This window comes from Anser anser (assembly GCF_964211835.1).
Source record: "Anser anser genome assembly, chromosome: 28".
Classification (NCBI taxonomy): domain Eukaryota; kingdom Metazoa; phylum Chordata; class Aves; order Anseriformes; family Anatidae; genus Anser; species Anser anser.
Window position 1 is genome coordinate 4,189,269 of NC_139749.1, and position 20,524 is coordinate 4,209,792.

The 20,524-nt window shown below is 71.7% G+C and overlaps 5 protein-coding genes across 18 annotated transcripts; 4 read left to right on the plus strand and 1 right to left on the minus strand.

Moving 5' to 3' along the window:
• Positions 1 to 93: 93 nt before the first annotated feature.
• On the plus strand, positions 94 to 2,414 carry VPS72 (vacuolar protein sorting 72 homolog). Its single transcript, XM_083813402.1, has 6 exons — positions 94 to 328; positions 559 to 711; positions 997 to 1,108; positions 1,207 to 1,386; positions 1,476 to 1,617; positions 1,878 to 2,414. The coding sequence occupies exons 1-6, from the start codon at positions 212 to 214 to the stop codon at positions 2,266 to 2,268; spliced, it is 1,095 nt and encodes a 364-aa protein (XP_083669528.1). The 5' UTR covers positions 94 to 211; the 3' UTR covers positions 2,269 to 2,414.
• A 475-nt stretch (positions 2,415 to 2,889) lies between these two features.
• On the plus strand, positions 2,890 to 6,784 carry TMOD4 (tropomodulin 4). 9 transcript variants are annotated; one of them, XM_083813376.1, is made up of 10 exons: positions 3,004 to 3,102; positions 3,715 to 3,858; positions 3,942 to 4,098; positions 4,496 to 4,618; positions 4,911 to 5,000; positions 5,225 to 5,355; positions 5,859 to 5,966; positions 6,161 to 6,304; positions 6,393 to 6,537; positions 6,657 to 6,784. In XM_083813376.1, exons 2-10 carry the CDS (start codon positions 3,736 to 3,738, stop codon positions 6,677 to 6,679), a joined length of 1,044 nt encoding a protein of 347 aa, XP_083669502.1. In that variant the 5' UTR covers positions 3,004 to 3,102; positions 3,715 to 3,735; the 3' UTR covers positions 6,680 to 6,784. The 9 variants fall into 9 exon arrangements, with proteins under 9 accessions (XP_083669499.1, XP_083669498.1, XP_083669496.1 ...); XM_083813373.1 differs by having other exon boundaries at positions 2,890 to 3,102; positions 3,715 to 4,098; XM_083813374.1 differs by having other exon boundaries at positions 6,161 to 6,537.
• A 914-nt stretch (positions 6,785 to 7,698) lies between these two features.
• LOC310887430 (sodium channel modifier 1-like) lies at positions 7,699 to 9,767 on the minus strand. 2 transcript variants are annotated; one of them, XM_083813405.1, is made up of 8 exons: positions 9,596 to 9,686; positions 9,056 to 9,126; positions 8,890 to 8,978; positions 8,710 to 8,807; positions 8,544 to 8,638; positions 8,301 to 8,437; positions 8,074 to 8,209; positions 7,699 to 8,005 (listed from the first exon to the last, which is right to left on the minus strand). In XM_083813405.1, the coding sequence occupies exons 1-8, from the start codon at positions 9,644 to 9,646 to the stop codon at positions 7,906 to 7,908; spliced, it is 777 nt and encodes a 258-aa protein (XP_083669531.1). In that variant the 5' UTR covers positions 9,647 to 9,686; the 3' UTR covers positions 7,699 to 7,905. The 2 variants fall into 2 exon arrangements, with proteins under 2 accessions (XP_083669531.1, XP_083669532.1); XM_083813406.1 differs by lacking the exon at positions 8,890 to 8,978 and having other exon boundaries at positions 9,596 to 9,767.
• Positions 9,768 to 10,035: 268 nt separating this feature from the next.
• LYSMD1 (LysM domain containing 1) lies at positions 10,036 to 11,462 on the plus strand. Of its 2 annotated transcripts, none has more exons than XM_083813403.1 (3): positions 10,036 to 10,212; positions 10,589 to 10,851; positions 10,943 to 11,462. In XM_083813403.1, exons 1-3 carry the CDS (start codon positions 10,111 to 10,113, stop codon positions 11,445 to 11,447), a joined length of 870 nt encoding a protein of 289 aa, XP_083669529.1. In that variant the 5' UTR covers positions 10,036 to 10,110; the 3' UTR covers positions 11,448 to 11,462. The 2 variants fall into 2 exon arrangements, with proteins under 2 accessions (XP_083669529.1, XP_083669530.1); XM_083813404.1 differs by having other exon boundaries at positions 10,038 to 10,212; positions 10,938 to 11,223.
• A 1,036-nt stretch (positions 11,463 to 12,498) lies between these two features.
• Positions 12,499 to 20,318, plus strand: SEMA6C (semaphorin 6C). Of its 4 annotated transcripts, none has more exons than XM_083813358.1 (18): positions 12,499 to 12,590; positions 13,248 to 13,421; positions 13,493 to 13,607; positions 14,048 to 14,105; positions 14,185 to 14,244; positions 14,777 to 14,878; positions 14,981 to 15,071; positions 15,154 to 15,276; positions 15,355 to 15,443; positions 15,546 to 15,775; positions 16,429 to 16,560; positions 16,635 to 16,790; positions 17,117 to 17,335; positions 17,662 to 17,799; positions 17,901 to 17,978; positions 18,162 to 18,217; positions 18,490 to 18,537; positions 18,843 to 20,318. In XM_083813358.1, exons 2-18 carry the CDS (start codon positions 13,304 to 13,306, stop codon positions 19,631 to 19,633), a joined length of 2,604 nt encoding a protein of 867 aa, XP_083669484.1. In that variant the 5' UTR covers positions 12,499 to 12,590; positions 13,248 to 13,303; the 3' UTR covers positions 19,634 to 20,318. The 4 variants fall into 4 exon arrangements, with proteins under 4 accessions (XP_083669484.1, XP_083669485.1, XP_083669487.1 ...); XM_083813359.1 differs by having other exon boundaries at positions 15,558 to 15,775; XM_083813361.1 differs by having other exon boundaries at positions 15,648 to 15,775.
• Positions 20,319 to 20,524: the final 206 nt, after the last annotated feature.

Consider the following 20,524-nt stretch of genomic DNA (forward strand, 5'->3'; position numbering starts at 1 on the left):
AAGCGGCGCGGCCGCTCGGAGCGCACGCGCCGCCGGGGCCGGCTCCGCCCCCCGCCCGCGGCCCGGCCTCGCCCGCCCCGCGCCCGCCGGGGCGCTCAGAGCGCACGCGCCGGGGCCGGGCGCGGGGAGCCGGGGGGAGCCGCAGGCGCGCGGCGTGACGTCACGCCGCCCCCGCCGCCACGCGTGACGTCACCGCGGCGGCGGCCCCGCGATGAGCCTGGCGGAGGGCCGCGCCCCGCGGCGCACGGCCGGCAACCGGCTGTCGGGGCTGCTGGAGGCCGAGGAGGAGGACGAGTTCTACCAGACCACGTACGGCGGCTTCACCGAGGTGCGGCGCGGGGCCCGGCGGGACCCCGGGGGGCCTTTAGGGGAGCCCCGAGGGCGGGGGGGGGGGGTCTCGGGGGCCCGGGAGGCCCCGGCGGCGGCGCTGGTCGGGACCGGGTCCCGGGGGGGGGGGCCGGGGAAGGGGCTGCGGGGCGGCGGGAGGGGCCCCCGGGAGCGCGGCCCCTCAGGGGCGGCAGGGTGCGGTGTCAGCCCGCGGCCCCTCTGTCCCCGCAGGAGTCGGGCGACGACGAGTACCGGGGCGACCAGTCGGACAGCGACGATGAGGTGGACTCCGACTTCGACATCGACGAGGGCGAGGAGCCGACCAGCGACCAGGACGAGAGCGAGCCCAAGCGGCGCCGCCGCATCGTCACCAAGGCCTACAGGGTGAGCGGGCGGGCGGGGACGCGGCGCGGGGCCCCCCCCCCGGCACCGCCACGGGCAGAGCAGGGGCCTGGGCTCCCCTCGAACAACTGCCGGACCACCGGGAGGGGATGCGGCTGCCTCCCAGAAGGGGGGGGGCGGCCAGCAGTCAGCAGCAGCGTTGCCGGTCGCAGGGAGGAGACGCTCCCCGTGGGTCGTCTCAGAGGCACCACGGTGCCAGCCCCAGGGGGGTTCCCATCCGAGCCGGAACAGAGCGTTTCTTCTTCCCCACGCTGCCCGGCCCAGTAGGAGCCCCTCAAGAGCCTTCGACCCAAGAAGGCGGATGCCCCCAGCAGCGGCTCCCAAAAGGCCCGAGAGGTGAAATCCGCCCCCTTGGAGCTCCAGGACGAAGTGGGAGACAGTGAGTGCACGCAGGCTTGGACACGCGGGCTGGAAACGCGCTCCCAGCTCCAGGGAGCCGCGTCGGGGCCCGCGGTGAGCTCCGTCCCCCCGTTGCAGGCCGGAAGCACATGCGGCAGTCGACAACGGAGCACACGCGCCAGACCTTCCTGCGCATCCAGGAGCGTCAGGTGCAGTCCAAGCGCAAGAAGGGTGGCCCCAACTACGACCGCCCCCTGACGCAGGAGGAGCTGCTGGAAGAGGCCAAGATCACGGAGGAGATCAACCTCCGCTCCCTGGGTGAGCGGGGCACGAGGAGGCCCGGGGAGGGGGTTGCGAGTGTGAGTGGGGCGCTGAGCCTCACCCGTGGCATGTCCTTGCTTTCCCAGAGAACTACGAGCGTCTGGAGGCCGACAAAAAGAAGCAGGTCCAGAAGAAAAGGAAGTGTGTGGGGCCTGTCATCCGGTACTGGTCTGTCACCATGCCCCTCATCACGGAGCTGGGCAAGGAGGAGAACGTGGACGTGGAGGGGTAGGTTGGGGTCGCCTCGGTGGGGTCCCGGTGGTTCCCCCCACGCTGCATGTGGCCAGACCCGTCTGTCCCAAGTTCCCGTCCTCGATTCCTCCCTGGGCTCTTTTCTGCCACAACAGGGGGCGAATGGGTTTGGGGCGATGCTTCGGAGCGCCACAACCCCATGTTCTGCTCCTGCGGGACAGCGCTGCCTCGCGTGGGAGCTCTCGGGGTTCCCCTGGCCCCGTGTGTCTCCTCAGAGCTGACTCCGGCCCTTCCAGGTTGGACCAAGACCTGCAGCAGGCAGAAGCGGCCCCAGCTGTGGCTCCAGCCTCTGCTGGGAAGTGTTCCCGCACCTTCATCTCCTTCACCGACGACGAGACCTTCGAGCGCTTCTTCCCCAAAGCGAAGCCGCCGCGGCTGCCGGTGAGGGAGATCTGCCCCGTCACCCACAAGCCGGCTGTCTACCGCGACCCCATCACCGACATCCCCTATTCCAACATCCGCGCTTTCAAAATCATCCGCGAGGCCTACAAGAAGTACATCACGGCGCACGGGCTGCCCAGCGCCGCTGCCTCTGCTGCCCTGGGGGCCGCCCCCCCCGGCCCCGACCCCGGCGTCCGCGCCACGCGCCAGAAGATCATCATCAAGCAGAGCGTCCCCGCCACCTGAGGGCCTGCGGCTGCACACAGACGGCTCTGGATCGTTCTTTGCCGTGCTCCAGCTCCCGTGGGCGATGGTTTGTTGCTCTATTTATCGACTTTATACTTTTTTTTTAAATAAAAAAAGAAAAATCCCGGTAACAAGCGTACAACAAAGCCAAGCGTGCGGACATTCATTTCCACCACTACGCAAGCAGTGCCTGCAGCTCTACACGAGCCTACAGGAAGCAGCGTATACAACCCCTTGTCTTCTGGGAGGCCCTATAATAAACAAGCAGTAGCTCCTGAGTGCTGCTGGTGGGGCTGCGGGCGCCCCTGGTCCCTGCTGAAGACAAGTGCAAACCCCCACCCAAACGTGGCTCTGCTGAATGAGGAGCTCGGGGGAGCAGAGCCCCCCAGCCCGGCGCAGGACGAAGGGGCGTTAAGGGGCATTAAGCGTCTCCGGGGGGGGAAAGGGGACGTTGGGGTGGCTCCGAGGGGCCCTGGGACACGCGGGTTAGCCTCTCCCCGCGGTGGCCGGGGCTGTTCCCCACGTCCCCCTCCCCAGGGCACCGCGTGAGCTCCAAACCTCCCCTTCCCGCATCCCGACGCAGGGCTCGGAGCCTGCAGCCGGGCCCGGGGGGAGGCTCGGATGGCCGCGGGGGGCCTGCACCACCCTGGTGCTGGGGTGGAGCCGTTGCGGGGCGCTGGCAGGGCTCGATAACGCCGGCGATATGTGATCTCGCCCCTCCCCGCTGCCGGCTCGCAGAATAAAACGCTGATCTCATGCTCTGCGCGGCCGGAGCCCTTGGCTCAGCACCGGGGCACAGCCCAGGCAGGCTCCGCAGCCCCAGGCAGCGGCCAGGTAGGGCCCGGGGGGGGGGTCCCTGGGGTTAGGGGGGTGTCACCCCTAAAGGCACCAGCTCGGGGGACCCAGCGTGCCTCTGAGGATCCCCACACCAGGGGGGTGCCCCCGGCTTTCTCCTACGGGTCTCAGTGCACAGGTCCCTGCTAGGGGTGCCAGGGTGCCTCCCCCAGGGTGCCCCCCCAGCCTCAGACCTGTGTGTCGGGGGGTAAATCCTCATCATTTGGGGGGGCTCAGGAGGGTGCAGGGCCCCACGTCCCAAGCATGCGACCGTGCTTCCTCCCTGAGGGCTGGGGGGGCACTGGGTGCATAAGGGGGGTGTCAGAGGGGTGGGGGCTGCGGAGCTGGGAGCTGCCCCCAGCCAGTGGGGAAGGCTGGGGGGGGCCGGGGGGGGGCTGAGGAGCAGCACTGGGCTGTGACTCAGTTTCCCCAAGAGCTCTGTGGTGATGGCTGGGCTCAACCCCCACTGGGGTGCCCCAATGCCCCCCCCAGCCAGGCAGGACCCCTCCGGTCATGGCTGTGGTGTGTCCGGTGGGAGCTCGGCACGGCATGGGTGCCCCCCTGGCCCGGCAGCCTCCTGCCAGCCGCTCAGCCCCCGCATCCCCCCCCCAGGCCGCCCCTCAGCCCCCAGCCATGACGTCCTACCGGCAGGAGCTGGAGAAGTACCGGGACATCGACGAGGACAAGATCCTGCGGGAGCTGTCGGCCGAGGAGCTGGAGCAGCTCGACACAGAGCTGCTGGAGATGGACCCGGAGGTGCGCCCGTGGCCCGGCCCGAGGCGGGGCGGGGGGCACCAGGCAGGGCACCCGCACCCACGGCCAGCCCGGTGCCTCCCCAGAACGTGCTGCTGCCGGCGGGGCTGCGGCAGCGGGACCAGACGCGGAAGAGCCCGACGGGGCCGCTGGACCGTGAGGCGCTGCTGCAGCACCTGGAGAAACAAGCGCTGGAGGCCGGCGAGCGCGAGGACCTGGTGCCCTTCACCGGCGAGAAGAAAGGTGCGGGGCTGGGGGGACGCGGGGGACGGGGCCCCGCAGCGCCAGGTATATTTAGCTCGGCGGGATGGCCCTCGCCGGCGGCTCGGATGTCCTGGGCGAGCTGGGCCCCCGCCAGCGCCGGGCATGGCCGCCCCCAGCAATGTCACCCCCAGCGTGGCCACCTCGCAGCACCACCACCACCCCGGTACCGCCGCCCCCTGGCACTGCCACCCCCCCTGGTACCGCTGCCCCCCGGTACCGCCGCCCCCCGGTACCGCCACGTTGCCCTCCGGCAGCACATCCCCCAAACGCCTGCCCCCGCCCCGGCACAGGGCCGCCAAGCCCCCGTAGCCTGCGGCTGCTGCCTCCCGGCTCGTGCCAGGCCGTGCAGGGTCCAGCCCCGCGTCCCCCCGCCCAGGGAAGCCCTTCGTGCCCAAGAATCCCAAGCGGGAGATCCCCCGCGAGGAGCAGATCACGCTGGAGCCAGAGCTGGAGGAGGCGCTGGCCAACGCCACCGAGGCCGAGATGTGCGACATCGCCGGTGAGTCCTGCGCTTGCGGCCGCCCCCCGGCACCCACCCCTCGTGCGGGGACGCGCCTTGCCCGCGCCCCGTCCCTGTGTCACATCCGCGTCCCCTGCCCCCCCAGCTGGGCCCCCGCCAGGGCCCAGCTAAAAGCAGCAGCCTGCCCCCGTGCCCCCGCGCTCGGCTTTCAGCCTGGCCCCCAGCCCGCCCGTGGCTGGCTGGGGGGGGGATGAGGGGGGGTCCGCAGGCGGCCGTGGGGTGGCCCCATGGTGGCCCCGTGGCTTGCAGTGACCCCGGGGTGCCCCCGCAGCCATCCTGGGCATGTACACGCTGATGAGCAACAAGCAGTACTACGACGCGATCTGCAGCGGGACCATCTCCAACACGGAGGGCATCAACAGTGAGTGCACCCCGTGGGGACGGGGGGCGCGGGGCTGGGGGCAGCACGGCTGCCGGGGGCACGCCGCAGGCGGTCTCGCTCCTGGATTCAGCAGGGAGCCCCCATCCACGTGCGCACGCGTGGCTCTGCGCGCCTGCACACGTGTCTGCGCGCGTGCCCGCGTGCCGTCACACGTGTCCCCCCGCGCCGTCACACGTGTCCCCCCGCACGCACGCGTGCCCCAGGCGTGGTGAAGCCCGACACGTACAAGCCGGTGCCAGACGAGCCCCCGAACCCCACCAACGTGGAGGAGACGCTGCGGCAGATCCAGGCCAACGACGCGGCGCTGGAGGACGTCAACCTCAACAACATCAAGGCGAGGGGCTGGGCTTGGGGGGCAGCTGGCCCCAGGGGCCCGGGGGCGTCCCCAAAGCACTGGTCCGTGCCCCGGGGTGTCCTCAGGAGGCCCTCAGGGCGCTGGTCCTGGGGTGTCTCTGGTGTGCTCAGCCCTGTCCTTGGGTGCCCCCACGGGGCTGGTCCCTGTCCCGGGGGGCCCTGGAGGGTACCAGCAGGGACGGTCCTTGCCTTGGGGCGTCCCTGGGGGGTTTGTCCCCATCCCGAGTGGCTCCGGGGTACCCCAGGTCCTCATCCTGGGACAGCCACGTCCCCAACAATGCGTATGTCCCCCTGGTGACATCCTGCATCCTCTTAGTGCCGCTTACAACCCTTCGATGACACCCTGCAAGCGCTCAGGGACGCCCCTGTGCCCTTGGAGACATCCACATCCCCCCAGTGCCACCTGCATCCCCCCGGTGACACCCTGCATCCTCCCGGGGATGCTCTCCTCTCCTCGGTGACGCCCACGTCCCCTCGCTGCAGGACATTCCCATCTCCACGCTGAAGGCCATCTGCGAGGCCATGAAAACCAACACGCACGTCAAGAAGCTCAGCCTGGTGGCAACCCGCAGCAACGACCCCGTGGCCACCGTGAGTTCAGCCCCGTGGCCCTCCGTGTCCCCACACGGCCCTGGACGGGGAAGAGAGGCGGTCCCCTTCCCCCGGCTCACCGCCGGCACCAGCGAGGCGAGGTCGCAGCGGCCTTGCCCCCGCTGGCGACCCCCCACGTGCCGGAGGGGCAGCCAGCCCTGGGTGACACCCGAGGTGACGCCAGGCTCCCGCAGGCCGTGGCCGAGATGCTGACGGAGAACAAGACGCTGCAGAGCCTCAACATTGAGTCCAACTTCATCACCAGCGCCGGCATGATGAGCATCATCAAGGCCGTGTACCAAAACAACACCCTGAGCGAGCTCAAGGTGGACAACCAGGTAGGGACGGGCACCCGCGGGTGGCCTGGGGCGCGTGCCCGGTTTGCCCAGCGTGCCCGGTTTGGCCCACTGTGCCCCTGCCCTGCAGTGCCAGCGGCTGGGCGACACGGTGGAGATGGAGATGGCGACGATGCTGGAGCAGTGCCCCTCCGTGGTGCGCTTCGGGTACCACTTCACACAGCAGGGCCCCCGTGCCCGCGCCGCCATCGCCATCACCCGCAACAACGAGCTCCGTGAGTGCCCCGGGGCTGCCCTGGGCAGGAATGGGGCTGGGAGGGGGCACAGTGGCTTCTGGGGGGGCGCACAGCCCTGGCCCTGGCCCTGGCCCTGACCTGCTTCTTCCCGTCCCCAGGTCGCAAGCAGAAGAAAACCTGAACGCTTCCCACCACAGCCCTGCAGACCCCGGAGCTCAGCTCGCCCCGAGCCGCGCTCTGGGCTCCCCAGGGCTGGGTCAGCTGTAAATAAAGGTTACGGAGACACAGGGTCGGGGGCTGCTCTTGGGACAGGGCCACAAGGACGAGGGCAGGATTTGTGCATGGGGGGGGATCCGGGGGGATTGGCTGAGTGAGGGCAACACTGCTGGAGGATCCCTTTTTCAGGGCTCGAGACCCAGAGGCCCCCGTTAGCCTCAAGCCATTAATCCAGGGCTCGTTACGGGGCAAGCTGGATGCCTGGATCCCCTCGTGGAGCAACGGGCAGCAGGGTCGGGGTATTTATACCCCGGGGATTGGGTTACGGGGCCAGGCCCTGCGCCGGGGGGGAGCGGGGCACCCCTCAGCAGGGAGCTGGGTGCCCTTGGGGAATGGAACTGGGCACCTGGGGCCCAGAGGGGCCGGCAGCGGGTGCCCGCGGGGTGGATGGGGGCTGCAGGGCTCCGGGGAGAGCCCCCAGACCCGCACCCGGCTTGGGCTGTCACTCGCCAGGGCCCTGGCACCCGTCCCGACGGCTATTTATAGGTCCGAGCTGAGCAAGCGGGTAAATCCCGGTGCCCAGGTGTAACATCACCCCAGGCAGCGCTGCCAAGGAGCCCTCCCCAGGGACAGGATCCGGCCCCGCGGCCCAAGCGACCCGGCGCTGGGTGCTCCCACTGGGAGCCCTCCCCAGGGCGCTGAGGGCAGCTCGGGGGGCCAGGAGCTGGCAGGGCGCGGGGGGGTGCCCTGAGGTGGGAGCTCCCGCGGGCCCCCCAGGCAGAAGGGAGGTGGGAAACAGGCGAGGGTGGAGCTGGCGGGGCCGGGTGTTTTGCCAAGCGCCAGGACAGCTGCGGGGCCACGAGGAGGGGGAAGCCCAGTGCCACCACCCCAAAAGGCCACGACCCGCAGGCACCTGTGCCTGGGCAGGAAAGCGAGCGTGACTTGGGCCAGGGACAGCAAGAGACGGGCAGCGACGGGCCAAAATCCAAGGTGAGATCGCAGTGCTCTGGCCAGGATAGGGACACCCAAAAGAGGCGCACCCCGGGAACAAAGAGCAAGGGGACCCCCAGTTTCACACCGTGTTTCCCAGGACCTGCCCCAACAGTTGGAACACCTCCTTCGTCTGCTTCCAGCTGCCTCTGTTCTTGTGGCACGCAGTGGGGTCAGGGGCAGCCCTGGGGGTCAGGGACCTCAGGCTGGCAGCAGTGCAGGCGGCTCATCCTCATCGGAGTCAAATTCCGCGTTCTCATCCTTCACCCACTTGCCAGAGCGATCCTGGATCCAGCCGGCGCTGGGGATGGACAGAGGGCGTGAGGCGCGGCTCGCAGGGGGTTCCCGTGTCAGCAGGGCCCAACTCACCTCCGCAGCTGCAGGTACCGCTCCAGCGCCTGGCGCCTCGCAGGGCTGAGGGCTTCGGGCTGACTCGGAGGCGATGACGACGCTGCTTTTCCTTTTCTGCCTTGCCCGGCGTGGGTGGAAGCTGCCTTCAGCGCACCTGGGAGAGCGGAGAGAGGCGCAGGATGGTGACACCCACGGAAAGGACAGAAAGCGCCCAGGCGCACTGTCCCACCGCAGCTTGCCCTCACCTGCTTGCCTGCTGCGGTGCCCTGGCAGCAGGGCTGCAGGGGTGGCCTCCACGGCGGCCCTGTCCTCCTGCGAGGGAGCCTGGGCAGTGCTCGGCCCCGGCTGGGTCCTCACCCCTCGTGCGCCGCTTCCAGCTGCCCTGTAAGGGGACAGCGTCGGGCCTAGGGCACGACCACCCCACGTGGGCGGGTGGGAGCAGGCCGGCAGCTTTCCCTATGCCCCAGCAGCGTAGCTGCAGGCCTCACCCCGTCCTCCGGCAGCAGCTGCTGTAGGGAGCAGCCTTCAGCAGGGCGCTCTGGGCAATCCTCCTTGTCCGGGCCAGCAAAGGGGCTGGGGAGCCCTGGGGAGAGGGTGCAGAGCTCAGGGAGGCCCGGTTGGGTGCCAGGGAAGGGGAGAGGGCAGCGCACCGACCTGCACGCCCGCCACCTCCACCCGCACCAGCTCCTCGTGCCGCTGCTCCTGCGCAGCGTCCTCCCGCCAGCGCTCGCTGCCGTAGCAGCGCTGCAGGCCTGGAAGAGAAGGGAAGGGAAGGCAGGCAGGCGCTCACGGCACGGCCCCCCCAGCAGCGGCCCCCCCCAGCCCTGCACTCACTGCCCAGGTGCTTCCTGCCAGCCCGGTGCACTGCCAGCACCTCCAGCGTGTCGAAGACGGGCCGGTGGGCACACACCGTGCAGGCGTACCTGTACCGGGCAGGAGGGGCCATCAGCGCCCTGCAGCCCCCAGAGCGGCCCCGCAGCCCCGGGGGGGTCCCGCTCACCTCCCGCTCCGCAGCAGCAGCGCCTCATCCTCGGGGATGTAGTTGGCCAGCAGCTCCGCCACGCGCCGTTTCTGCGAGGGAGCGAGAGGCCGCGCGAGTGCTCATCCCGTCCCCGGACGGGCACCCCGGGCCCCCGGACCGCTCCCGCTGCCCGCCGGGGGGGACGTGGCAGGGAGCAGCCCCCGTCGCCGGCGCAGCCACCCCCGGGCCCGCCGCCCCCTGCGAGGCGGGACCAGGAGGGCAGAGACCGGGAACCGGGAGCGCTGGAGGCGGGGGACGGGGCGGCTTTAGGGAACGGGGGGGGGGGGGATTGGGGGCTCGGGGGGCGGGGAGGGGGGGGCAGAGAAACGCCGGGGGTTCCGGGCAGGGCAGGAGGTGACTGCACCGGGGGGCGGGCGGGGGGGGGGGCTGGGGCCGGGCGGAGCGCTTCGGGGCAGGGCAGGCCCGGGGGGGCAGCGGGGGGAACGGGGCTAACCCGGGCAGGGGGAGCCCGGGGGCAGGGAGCTCCGGGGGCCGGGGGAGGGGGGCGCCGGGCCCCACCTGCAGCGCCGCCAGCTGCCCGGGCTCGTCGCCGTCCCGCTTGAAGGACATGGCGGCCCCCAGCGCGGCCGCCCCGTTACCATGGGGACCGCCCCCTCCCCGCTTCCGGGTCGCTTTTCCCGGCGGGCCGCGCGCGGGCGCGGGGGGCCAATGGGGAGCGTAAAGAGGCGGGGCGGGAGCGCCGCGCGGTGCTGCGGGGCCCCGTGGCATGACGGGAGTTGTAGTTCTACGTGCCCTGCCGCCGGGCAAGAACACGGAGCCCCCCCGGGGGAGCGGCGGGCACAGATCGCGGAGGGGCGGGAGCTGGGCGGGCGCGAGCAGCCGCGGGGGGCCGGGAGCGGGGGGCGCCGCGGGGCCCCGGAGCAGCGGCGGGGCCCCGACTTCAGAGGACTGCACGTCCCAGAGGCCTCCGCGCGGGCGGCCGGGCCTTACCGGGCCCGGGAGCGGAGCGGGGCGGGGCGGGGCGCAGCGGCGGCGCCCCCGCGCCGGGCCGGGGCTGAGCGGGGCCGCCCGCCATGGCGGGGCCCCCCCCGGCGCGGGGGGCGGCGGGCGGCCGGGAGCACCGGCTGGAGCCCGGCGACACGCTGCCGGGGCTGGCGCTGCGCTACGGGGTCACGGTGAGCGGCGGGGCCGGGGCGGCACCGGGCTGAGCCCCCCGGGACCGGACCGGACCGGGCACTGCGCCCGGCCCCGCCGCCGTCCGCTCCTGGCCCGGCCCCGGCCCCGGCCCCGGCCCCGGCCCCATCCCACTACGTCCCTCCCCTTGTCCCGTTCTTGCCACCGTCCCGTTGTGTCCCCGTCCTGCTCCCGGCCCCGGCCCCTCCCGGTCACCGTCCCGTCCCACCCTTATCCCACCCCCCCGTCCCATCCCCGTCCCGTCCCCGTCCCTGTCCCCGTCCTTACCTCTGCCCCGTCCCCGTCGTCCCCGTCCCCGTCCCCCCCTTGTCCCTCTCCGTTCCCGCCCCCATCCCGTCCCGTCGCTGTCCCCGGCAGATGGAGCAGATCCTGCGTGCCAACCGCCTCTACACCTCGGACACCATCTTCCTCAAGCCCACCCTCCTCATCCCGGCACCGGCGCGGCCGGGGGGGCTCCGCCGCCAGGAGGTGGGGACACCGCCGGGCCCCGGGGACGCCGCCGCCGCGCCCGCCCCGTCCCGCCACGACCTCTCGGCCGCCGACTTCTTGCGGCAGCTCGACGCCGAGATCGGCCGCTCCAAGGCCGCGGCGGCGCAGCGGCTCCGCGCCGCCAGCACCGGGTGAGCGCGGCCGTCGCACCCCGGGGCGCTCGGAGGGGCGCCGGCCGCGGGGCCCCCCCTCACCGCCGCCCCTGTGTCCCCTGCAGCACAGCCGAGGCCGAAGGCACCGGGCCCCCGGAGGCCGGCTCCCCCCGCGGCCCCCGCCTCGGCCCCCGGCCCCTCACCAGGACGCCGCGGGCGGCCGCGCTCCGCGACGCCGAGGACGAGATCTTCACGCTGTGACGGCGGGGCCGGCGGCCAGCGGCGCCTCGGCTGCCGCCCTACGGCGACGGGAACCGCGGGGACGGGACGCGGGGAGCCGGGGGGCGGCGGCCCCTTGCCGCCTCCCGCGGGGGTCCCGTCCCGCTCTGGGGAAACCCAGGCCCAGGCTCGGGAGCCAGCCCTCGTGCGGGGACGCTCGGAGGCACTGGGGCAAGATTTACCGGCCGGTCTCTTTCCTCCGGTCGTGTTTATTTGTATGGGTTTGCCCTCGTGGGTTGTTTTTTTTTGCCGGGGGGGGGGGTGGGAGCCCCCCAGCCTCCCCGTGTCGGTGCCTGGACCCTGACGGGGATGGGGTCGGTCGCCCCCTTTTCCCTACCCTGAGAACCTGTAAATAAAATGGAGCACTGTCACCCGCTCTGCCTGCGTGTGGCCCCCCGGGGACGCGGTCACAGCCGTGGGGACGCCGTGACCGCCGTGGGGACACCGTGACAGCCGTGGGGACATGGTCACAGCCGTGGGGACATGGTCACAGCCGTGGGGACACCGTGACAGCCGTGGGGACACGGTCACAGCCGTGGGGACATGGTCACAGCCGTGGGGACACCGTGACAGCCGTGGGGACGCAGTCACAGCCGTGGGGACACGGTCACCGCCATGGGGACACGGGAACCACCCTGGGGACGCGGGAACCACCCTGGGGGTGCTGCCACCCCTCTAGGGACACGAGCAGCACCCTGGGGACAGGAGCACCCCCCTACGGACGTTGTCCCCTCGGTCCCCCCCCCCCCCCGGGACCGGGGTGCCGGCCCCGCCACGCCGCGTGGTGCCGCCAGATGTCGCCGTGCGCCCGCACCCCGGGGGCACCGGGACCACCGCCCCCCCCCCCCCCCCCCCCGCCGGGGTCCCCCGGTCCCCTCCGGGGGTGCCGGAGGACGCGGAGCCCGGGTGGCAGCGGGGGGCCCGGTCCTCCCACTGCGCTCCCGGTCCCCACGGGGGGGCCACGCGGGGATACGCGGACGGGCAGACGGACGCGATCCCTGCCCCCCCCCCCGGCAGCGCAGGGCGGAGGTGGCGGCCGCCCGCGGACACGGGGGGGGGGGGGGGCGCGTGGGGGTCCCGCCACCCGTGTGCCCCCCCCCCCAGCGGCTGTGCTCGCACACGCGCGTGCACGGCCGGGGGGAGGCTGCCGCCCGCAGCTCCCGGGGATCAGCTCATTAGCGGGATTAGCGCCTATCTATAGGGCAGCCGGGGGGGGGACACGGGGGGGGCAAAGCCACGGCGGTGTCACGGCTCTGCCCCCGCCCCCCCCCCCCCGCCCGAAAACCCCAAATTCCCCAAATCCCGGCCCCGCCCAGGTCCTCTCCGTGGGGGGGTGACACGCGTGTCCCCGCGTCGCCGCGCCCCGGCCCCCCCCCGCAGCCCCCCCCCCCGGTCACTTCCCGCCCCCGGCCCCCGCTCAGGGTCCCGGCCGGTCCCGGCCCGTTCCGGGGCGGAGCCGCTCGGGGCCGCGGGGCCGCTCGGGGCGCGGCGCGGAGCCGGTACCGGGAGCGGGGCGCGGGGGGTGCCCGGGGGCGCGGCGGGCTCCGTGGGGCGCTGCGGGGCCCGTGGGGCGCTGCGGGGCGCGGCCGGGTGCGGCGGTGCTGGGAGGGTGCTGCACGGGGCGAGGGCGTCGGTGTCGGTGTCGGTGTCGGTGGGTGTCGGTGGGTGTCGGTGTCGGTGGGTGTCGGTGGGTGTCGGTGTCGGTGGGTGTCGGTGGGTGTCGGTGGGTGTCGGTGTCGGTGGGTGTCGGTGGGTGTCGGTGGGTGTCGCTGCGCCTGGCACTTGCACGTGCTTGTGCTTCGCATCCCCGTCCCGCCGCCGGCCGCGGTCGCTGGGAGCGGGAGGCACTGGGAGCACTGGGACTGGGGCACTGGGGACACTGGGATGGGAGGATCGGGGACGGGCACGCGGGAAAGGGGCGTGGGGACAGGGACACTGGGAGCACCGGCGGGAGGCACTGGTGGCACTGGTAAGGGGCGCTGGTGGCACTGGGACAGGGTCACTGGAAGCACTGGGAGGAGGACTGGGGCCCTGTCCCCACGCCTGAAGGTGCACAGGGGGGACACCGCCGCTGTCCCCAGTGTCTCCCATGGTGCTGCACCCACGTCCCCCCCGCTCCCGCCTCAGTTTCCCCAGTAGAGATTAACCCCTTGCAGCCCAGAGGGGTCCGGGCTCACTAGCAGCCCCACGTCTCCTTCGGGTGTCCGGGAAGATGCTCGGGGTGCTGCTGGCCTTCGTCCTCGTCCTCATCGTGGTCCCCGGGGCCCCCAGGGGAGTGGCGCAGTCCTTCCCGCGGGACCTGGTGCCGCGCAGCACCGTGGGGCTGGCAGGTGAGCGGGGGCCGGGGCTGGGGGCACGGGGCCAGCCAGGGGCATCGTCACCGTGTTCCCACGTCCCCCAGCCACCGCCACCTACCCCCGCTTCGGGGGTCTCCGGGGGGACAACGGCACCACCCAGCTCGGCCTCGACTTCCAGCGCATGCTGCGCCTCAACGGCACCCTCTTCGTCGCCGCACGGTGAGCGCGCTTGTGCACCCCTCTCTGTGCCTGCGTGTCCTTCTCCGTGGCTGTGCACACTTGTGCACACTTGGATGTTCTTGTGCATGCTTGTTTGTGCTGGTGCATGCTTCTGGGGACCTGTTTGCTTCTGCACGCTTGTGCACGCGTGTCCTCGCATGTCCATACTTCTCCATGCTTGTGCAAAGTTGCCTGTGCTTGTGCAGGCTCGGGCTCGCTGGCGTATATTTGTACGTGCTTGTCCTGGCCTGTGCAAACCGCTGCGTGCTTAGGCACGCTTGTGCGTGTCCGTTTCTGCACGCTTGGGCACCACTTGTACGTGGTGGGCATGGGCACCCTGTGTTCCCTCCTCCATCCGCCTGCCCTTGCTGGTGCTCTGCACGTCCCCATGCCCCCTTGCACGTCCCCGCGCCCCTTCTGTTCACACTGTGCCCCCCCAGGGACCACATCTATGCCTTCGACCTGGGGCAGGACAAGCGGGTGCTGTACCCTGAGCGGGTAAGGGGGACGGGAGCACCATTCCTGGGGTCGCCTGGGTCTTGGTGGGGGTCCCTGCTGCCCACCCCCGTCTCGCCAGCAGCATCTCACTTGGGAGACGCGGGACAGAGAGAGCTGCGCCATGCGGGGCAAGCTGCAGGTACGGGGCACAGGATATGGGGGCATGGGGTGTACGAGTACTGGGTATAGGGGTACAGGATACAGAGGTATGGGGTGTGGGGGTACCGGCTATAGGAATGTGGGGGTATAGGTAGGTGGTACAGGGGTGTGGGGGTATGGGAGTGTAGGGCGTAGGGGTACAGGGTTATGGGGTATGAGGGTAGGAGGGTACAAGGTACAGAGGTGTGGGCTTATGGAGGTGTAAGGGTACGGGGTATGGGGGTGCAAGGTGTAGGGCTATGGGGCAATAAGGATAGAGGGGTACAGGTTACAGTGGTATAGGGGTACAGCACTAGGGGGTACAGAGGTATGGGGGTGTAAGGGGACAGGGGTATGGGGCATTAGGGGTATGGGGCAGGGGTCTGTAGGGGCCTAGAGATGTGGGGCGCAGGGTATGGGTACGGTGAGGCAGGTATGGGGACAATGGCCTGGGGAATACAAGGATGGGGGCAGAGGGAGGCAGGGCCAGGTGGCCGCTGGCCCCGTGCCCCCATCCGCGTGCGACCGCGCAGGACGAGTGCCACAACTACATCCGCGTGCTGGTCCCGCGCGACGCCCGCACCCTCTTCGCCTGCGGAACCAACGCCTTCAACCCCGTCTGCCGCAGCTACGAGGTGGGGGGGGCCGCCGGGGCTGGGATCCCCACGGGGACCCCGTCTCAGCGGCGGGGCTGGGGGGGGTGAGCAGCAGCGGGGCTCTGAGCACGGCACCTGCAGGCGCGCAGCCTGCTGCAGGAGGGCGAGGAGGTGAGCGGCCAGGCCCGGTGCCCCTTCGACACCCGGCAGAGCAACGTCGCCCTCTTTGCTGGTGGGTGCCGGGATCGCGGGGTCCCGGTGGGGGAGGGCCCGGGATGGGGCTGATGCTGCTGTCCCTGTCCCCACGCCCTCAGATGGCAGCCTCTACTCGGCCACCGTGGCTGACTTCCAGGCGAGCGACGCGGTCATCTACCGGAGCCTGGGCGCCCGCAGCCCCCCGCTGCGCACCCTCAAGTACAGCTCCCGCTGGCTGCAGGGTAGGGGCGGGGGTACGGAAGGGAGCGGTGCCACGGGGTGGGACGGGGGCTGATGGCCCTGTGCCCCCACCTCCACAGAGCCCCACTTCGTCCAGGCGCTGCCCTACGGCCCCTACATCTACTTCTTCTTCCGGGAGATCGCGGTGGAGCTCGGCGCGCCGGGCAAGGTGAGCGAGGGGGTGGCACCGCTGCTCTGCCCCAGGGCACCCGCGCAGGGCGGACCCCGGTGCCCATCCCCCGGGGCCTCCAGCCCTGCGGGACGCTGGCAGCTCTGCGTGCAGGTGGCGGTGGCGCGGGTGGCCCGGGTGTGCCGCAACGACCGCGGGGGCTCCCCGCGGGTGCTCGAGCGCCGCTGGACATCCTTCCTGAAGGCACGGCTGCAGTGCACCGTCCCTGGGGATGCCGTCTTCTACTTTGACGTCCTGGAGGCCGTGACGCTGCCCCACGCCCTGCACGGGCGCCCTGCTGTCCTAGCCCTCTTCGGCACCCAGCCCAACAGGCACGGGGACACAGGGACTGGCAGCAAGGCACAGGCAGCGGGGACATGAGGACAGGGTGACGGGCGTGGGGACATTGTCTTGTGGTGGACTTGAGCATGGGGACCTGGGGACGTGGCTATGGGACGGGCACGCAGAGACGTAGGGACGTGGCTGCACAAAAGAGAGTTGGGGACGTGAGCATGGGGACGCGGCTCTGGGGCAGGTGCACGGGGACATGGGTGCACCATGAGACCAGGAAATGGGAGACTGGAGCACGGAGACATGGTCATGGGGATGTGAACATGCGACATGGCTATGGGGACAGGCACATGCAGACACAGGGACATGGGTGCACAATGGGACCTGGGAATACGAGGACTCGAGCATGGGGACATGGCTGTGGCGGACAGGCACATGGGGACAGGGGCACGTGGCTGCACGACAGGCAATGGGGACATGGGGGACATGAGCGTGGGGATGGGGGCGGGCACACAGGTACATGGGCACACAGGGGGACATGGGGACCAGGCCGGGGGGGCTTGGGGGCAGGGCTGGGCACGGGGATGCCTTCACACAGGGACATGGACACAAAGGGAATGTTGGGGGAGAAGGGGAAGTCCTGGGGACATCAGGGGTGTCCCCAGAGCCGGTGCCACCCCTGCCACCGCCACAGCATCCCCGGCTCAGCCGTCTGCGCCTTCTACCTGGCGGATGTGGAGCGGGCGTTCGAGGGACACTTCGCTGAGCCCCGGGGTGCTGCAGGTGCCTGGCCCCCCGTGCCCGAGGAGCGGGTGCCCCGGCCCAGGTACTCCTCACCTCACCCTGCTGGGTCCCCGGGGCGCGTACGTGGAGCCTGTCCTCACGCTGGTTGTGCCACAGGCCTGGCTGCTGTGCCGGGATGGGCCCGGCCACTGCCATTGTCACCTCCGGGGACTTCCCTGACGAGACGCTGGCCTTCGCCAAGGAGCACCCGCTGCTGCACGGCGCCGTGGCCCCCGCTGGCGGACGGCCCCTCTTCACCCGCACCGGCACCAGGTGCCCAGGGACAGGGCGGGTGGGCCTGGGTACACGGGGTGGCATTGTGCAAGGTGCCGAGGCGAGGGCGCCCCTGGCCCTGTGGGCGCCGTGGGGAGGGGAAGGTGCTCGTGCAAGGGTGTGCGCGGCCCTGGTGTGCAGGTGTGTGAGATGCTGGGGGAGGGTACGTGGCAGCGTGCAAGGGCGTGCAAAACCCTGGTGGGGGGCCAAGTGAGGCTGGTGCAAGAGTCTGTCAGCCCCCCCCCAGTGCGGTGGCGTACAAGGGCATGGTGTGAAGGTGTGCAAGGGGCTGCACGGCCCCCCCACGAGGGTTCCGTGTGGCGCAGGCTGACCCAGCTGGCAGTGGATGTGGGCGCGGGGCCGCGGGGGAACCACACTGTGCTCTTCCTGGGTGCCGAGGACGGGCGGGTGCTGAAGGTCCTGGCAGCCGCCCGTAGTCCTGGGGACGTCCAGAACGCTGGTGGCACCGCAGCGCCCGGTGACACCGGGGAGCCTGGTGCAGAGGTGCTGCTGCTGGAGGAGATCAGCCTCTACGAGCCCAGGTGGTGAGTGGCCCTGGGACGGGGGTGCTGGGAGACACATGGGTGCTGTGGGGCAGGGAGGGCGACGGGTGCACTGGTGGTGTGGGTGCCGTGGGGTGCTGGGGGGCCATGTGGGGTGCCGTGAGACATTGATGGGTGCTGCGGGGGGGGGGGCACGCAGGTGCCATGGGGTGCTGATAGATGCCATGGGGTGCTGGTGGGGGCCATGGGGCTGCAGGGTGCAGATGGGTGCTGGGGGGTGCTACCAGACGCTGGGGCGGTGCCAAGGGGCTCTGGGTGCTGATGGGGAGGGTGTGCAGGCACTGTGACGCATTGTGGGGGGGGGCCAGGTGCCGGGGGCCACGTGGTGCCAGCCGGGTGCTGGGGCTGGAGCTGCACCCGCCAGGCCAGGAGCTGTTCGTCGCCTTCGCTGGCTGCCTCGTGCGCCTGCCCCTGAGCCGCTGCGCCCAGCACGGGGCCTGCCGCCGGTGAGCTGCGGGGTGGGGGGGGGGGGCGCGGTGGCGTGCAAGGGCACCCTGCTGTCGGGCCCAGGCCCCACGTGTCTGTGCTGAGCACCGGCCCCGTGCAGGAGCTGCCTGGCTGCCCGGGACCCCTACTGTGTCTGGCTGCCCCCCGGGGGCTGCGTCCCCTTCTCTGAGGACCTCCCGTGAGTGCCACCAGAGTGTCTCCAATCCCCCGTCCCTTGCACAGCTGTGCGCACTGCTGCAAAGGGCACGGAGGCTTGTGTGCCCCCCCCCGCACCCCACAACCTTGGTCACCTGGGTCCCTTCCTCGCGGGGTGGGGGCACTCGGGACAGGGGCTGAGGCGTCCCCTCCTGTGCGCCCCCAGGGCTGGCTTCGAGCAGGATGTGGAGGGAGCCACCGGGCTCACAGGGACCTGCCACGGTGAGGGGGGACACAAGGGGACGTGGGGGGACAGCGGGGGATGGGGGCTATTCGGGGGGGGTGGGCATTTGGGGACGCTGAGAGACACAGGGGACATCGGCCCCTTGGAGAGGTGCTGGGGGACATCTGGGGACATGAAGTCACAGGGGGATGCCGGTGGTACCGGGTGGGCACCTGGGTGACACCAGAGGTTGTGGAGGACCCTGGGGGACGTGGGTGGCTCCAGGCAGGGGGTGTGGGCGGCCTGGCCCAGCTCCCCTCTCCTTTCACAGATGCACCAGCTACAGGGGACGGTGACGAGGACAGGGACTTGGCCCACGGTTAGTGACACCCCTTGGTCCCCTGGACACCCACCGGGACACCCCTGGGAGGGGACCTTGGGAACCGGGGAGGGATCCGGGAACTGGGAGGTCCCTCAGGGACCAGGAGGGACCCCAGGGGTGGGACAGGGGCCCTACGGACTGGGGAGGGACCTGGGGATGAGGGAGGGGACCTGGGATCAGGAGAGACCCCGGGGTGGGAGAGGGGCCCAAGGGATGGGAGAAGGGCCCCAAGAACCATGGGGGGGAGTGGGCTGGGGGAGAGGAGGGGACACAGGGACCCGGCTGATGGGTGCTGCCTGCAGGGGTGCGCCAGGCGGTGCCAGGGGCTGTGGCGGCGGTGCCGGTGCCGGTGCTGGTGGGCTGCGTGCTGGGTGCCTTCGTGCTGGGCGCCCTGGCTGCGGGGCTGCTGGCGGCCTGCACCCGCCGCCCTGCAGCACCCAAGGGTGCCCCGGCGCCCCCCGCCGCCCCGTGCCCCCCGCCCCAGCCGCCTACCCCCCGCCTCTACCCACCGCTGCCGCCCCACGGAGGGGACCGTGACTGGGACCACCCCGAGCTGCCCACCCCTGAGGCCACCCCGGAGCCCCCCGCCAGGACGCCCCGGGAGCGGGCAGCAGAGCCCCGACGTGGCCTCGGCACCCCGGGGTGTCCAGAGCCCCCTGGGCCAGGACCCCCGCCCAAGGCCTCCCTGGAGGAACGGCTGCAGAGGCTGCAGGGGCCGGGGGGGTCGGGATGGCCGGTGTCCCCCGGCCCCGCAGCCGCTGGCTCCTTTGCCAACCGGGTGCAGCCAGGTGTGCCGCTGGCCAGTGTCCCCCTGCCCCCCCGGGAGGGGGCACCCCGGCGTCTCGACGTGCCCCCTGACAGCCCCCCCCCGCCCCGCCGGCCCCTGGCGCAGAGGCACTCGCTGGCGGGGATGGCGGGCACGGCAGCAAGGCTGCCCAGCGTGGCCCGCGGCCTGGCCCGCATGCACTCACTGGGGGCCCCAGGGGGGCCACCCTGGGGTCCCCGTCCTGTCCCCCTCCAGCGCTCCCTCTCCATGAAGCCCCCCGTGCTGCCCAAGCCCCTGCTGGTACCCACGGGCCCTGGGCAGCCCTGAGCCCCTGCCTCAGGGACACGGCAGCCACAGCACCCTGGGGTGCTCCATCCGATGCTCCCCCCCCACCCACCCCCCTGAGCCATCATCTTCCCGCACTGGTGACCGGGTCCATGCCCCCCCCCCCCCTTGTCCCAAGGGATGAGGGACCCTGTCCCCAGGGTGCCCCCCCCGCCCTGCTGGGGTGGCGAGGATCACCGTGTCCTTGAGCTGTCCCCACCTCCCCCCTCTGTGTGATGGGGCCCTCCACGCCCCCAGGCCACCCCAGTCTCGCTGTCCTGGGCGCCAGGGTTCCCACACCCCCAAGCCACCCCAGGGACAGGTGTCCTCACGCCCCCCAGGCTGCCCCCACCTCCCCCCCCCGCCAGCCCTGAGCCACGGGGCCCCCCCAGCCGCTCCGTGCCAGCCCCGGTGACCCCACGCCCCTGAGCCGCCCCCACCTTGGTCCCGGCTGAGGAGGGGCCCCATGTTCCCATCCACCCCCGCCTTCCCCAGGTTTTCTTTTTGTTTCCCCCCTTTCTAATTTATTCACTGCTCTGGGGGCCGTCTGAGCCGCCGCTGGCCATGGCCCCCCCTGGGGACAAGGCTGGATGGGGACGGGGGGGGGCTCTGCGCCACAGCTCAGTTCGTCCTACTGTGTAGGACCAGGGCTTGCTCGCGGCGATTAAACACTTGGCATCTGCAGCTCCAGCGCCCGCCTGGCTTTGTCTGGGGTTTCAAGGGGTAGGAGCAGGACAGGACGATGGGGATGGACGCAGGCAGGCGGGTGCCACCGGCCTGAGCCCCGAGGGGGGGCAGCCTGGGGGGGTGCTCCTGGCGGTGGCATGAGGACAGCAGGAGGTGACAACGCACTGGAGCTGGCGCCAGCAGCCAAGGGTCACGCAAAAGACAGAA

Coding starts and splice junctions, on each gene's coding strand:
- VPS72 (XM_083813402.1), top strand. CDS start 212: ATGAGCCTGGCGGAGGGCCGCGCCCCGCGGCGCACGGCCGGCAACCGG. Junction 712..996: donor TCGTCACCAAGGCCTACAGG/GTGAGCGGGCGG, acceptor CCGGCCCAGTAG/GAGCCCCTCAAGAGCCTTCG. Junction 1,387..1,475: donor GATCAACCTCCGCTCCCTGG/GTGAGCGGGGCA, acceptor TTGCTTTCCCAG/AGAACTACGAGCGTCTGGAG.
- TMOD4 (XM_083813368.1), top strand. CDS start 3,024: ATGCTCTGCGCGGCCGGAGCCCTTGGCTCAGCACCGGGGCACAGCCCA. Junction 3,103..3,714: donor CAGCCCCAGGCAGCGGCCAG/GTAGGGCCCGGG, acceptor TCCCCCCCCCAG/GCCGCCCCTCAGCCCCCAGC. Junction 5,356..5,858: donor TCAACCTCAACAACATCAAG/GCGAGGGGCTGG, acceptor CCCTCGCTGCAG/GACATTCCCATCTCCACGCT.
- LOC310887430 (XM_083813405.1), bottom strand. CDS start 9,646: ATGTCCTTCAAGCGGGACGGCGACGAGCCCGGGCAGCTGGCGGCGCTG. Junction 9,127..9,595: donor GGCAGCTGGCGGCGCTGCAG/GTGGGGCCCGGC, acceptor GCTCCCTCGCAG/AAACGGCGCGTGGCGGAGCT. Junction 8,006..8,073: donor CGGTACCTGCAGCTGCGGAG/GTGAGTTGGGCC, acceptor GTCCATCCCCAG/CGCCGGCTGGATCCAGGATC.
- LYSMD1 (XM_083813403.1), top strand. CDS start 10,111: ATGGCGGGGCCCCCCCCGGCGCGGGGGGCGGCGGGCGGCCGGGAGCAC. Junction 10,213..10,588: donor CGCTGCGCTACGGGGTCACG/GTGAGCGGCGGG, acceptor TGTCCCCGGCAG/ATGGAGCAGATCCTGCGTGC. Junction 10,852..10,942: donor CTCCGCGCCGCCAGCACCGG/GTGAGCGCGGCC, acceptor CCTGCAGCACAG/CCGAGGCCGAAGGCACCGGG.
- SEMA6C (XM_083813358.1), top strand. CDS start 13,304: ATGCTCGGGGTGCTGCTGGCCTTCGTCCTCGTCCTCATCGTGGTCCCC. Junction 14,245..14,776: donor CCATGCGGGGCAAGCTGCAG/GTACGGGGCACA, acceptor GCGACCGCGCAG/GACGAGTGCCACAACTACAT. Junction 18,218..18,489: donor GCTCACAGGGACCTGCCACG/GTGAGGGGGGAC, acceptor CTCCTTTCACAG/ATGCACCAGCTACAGGGGAC.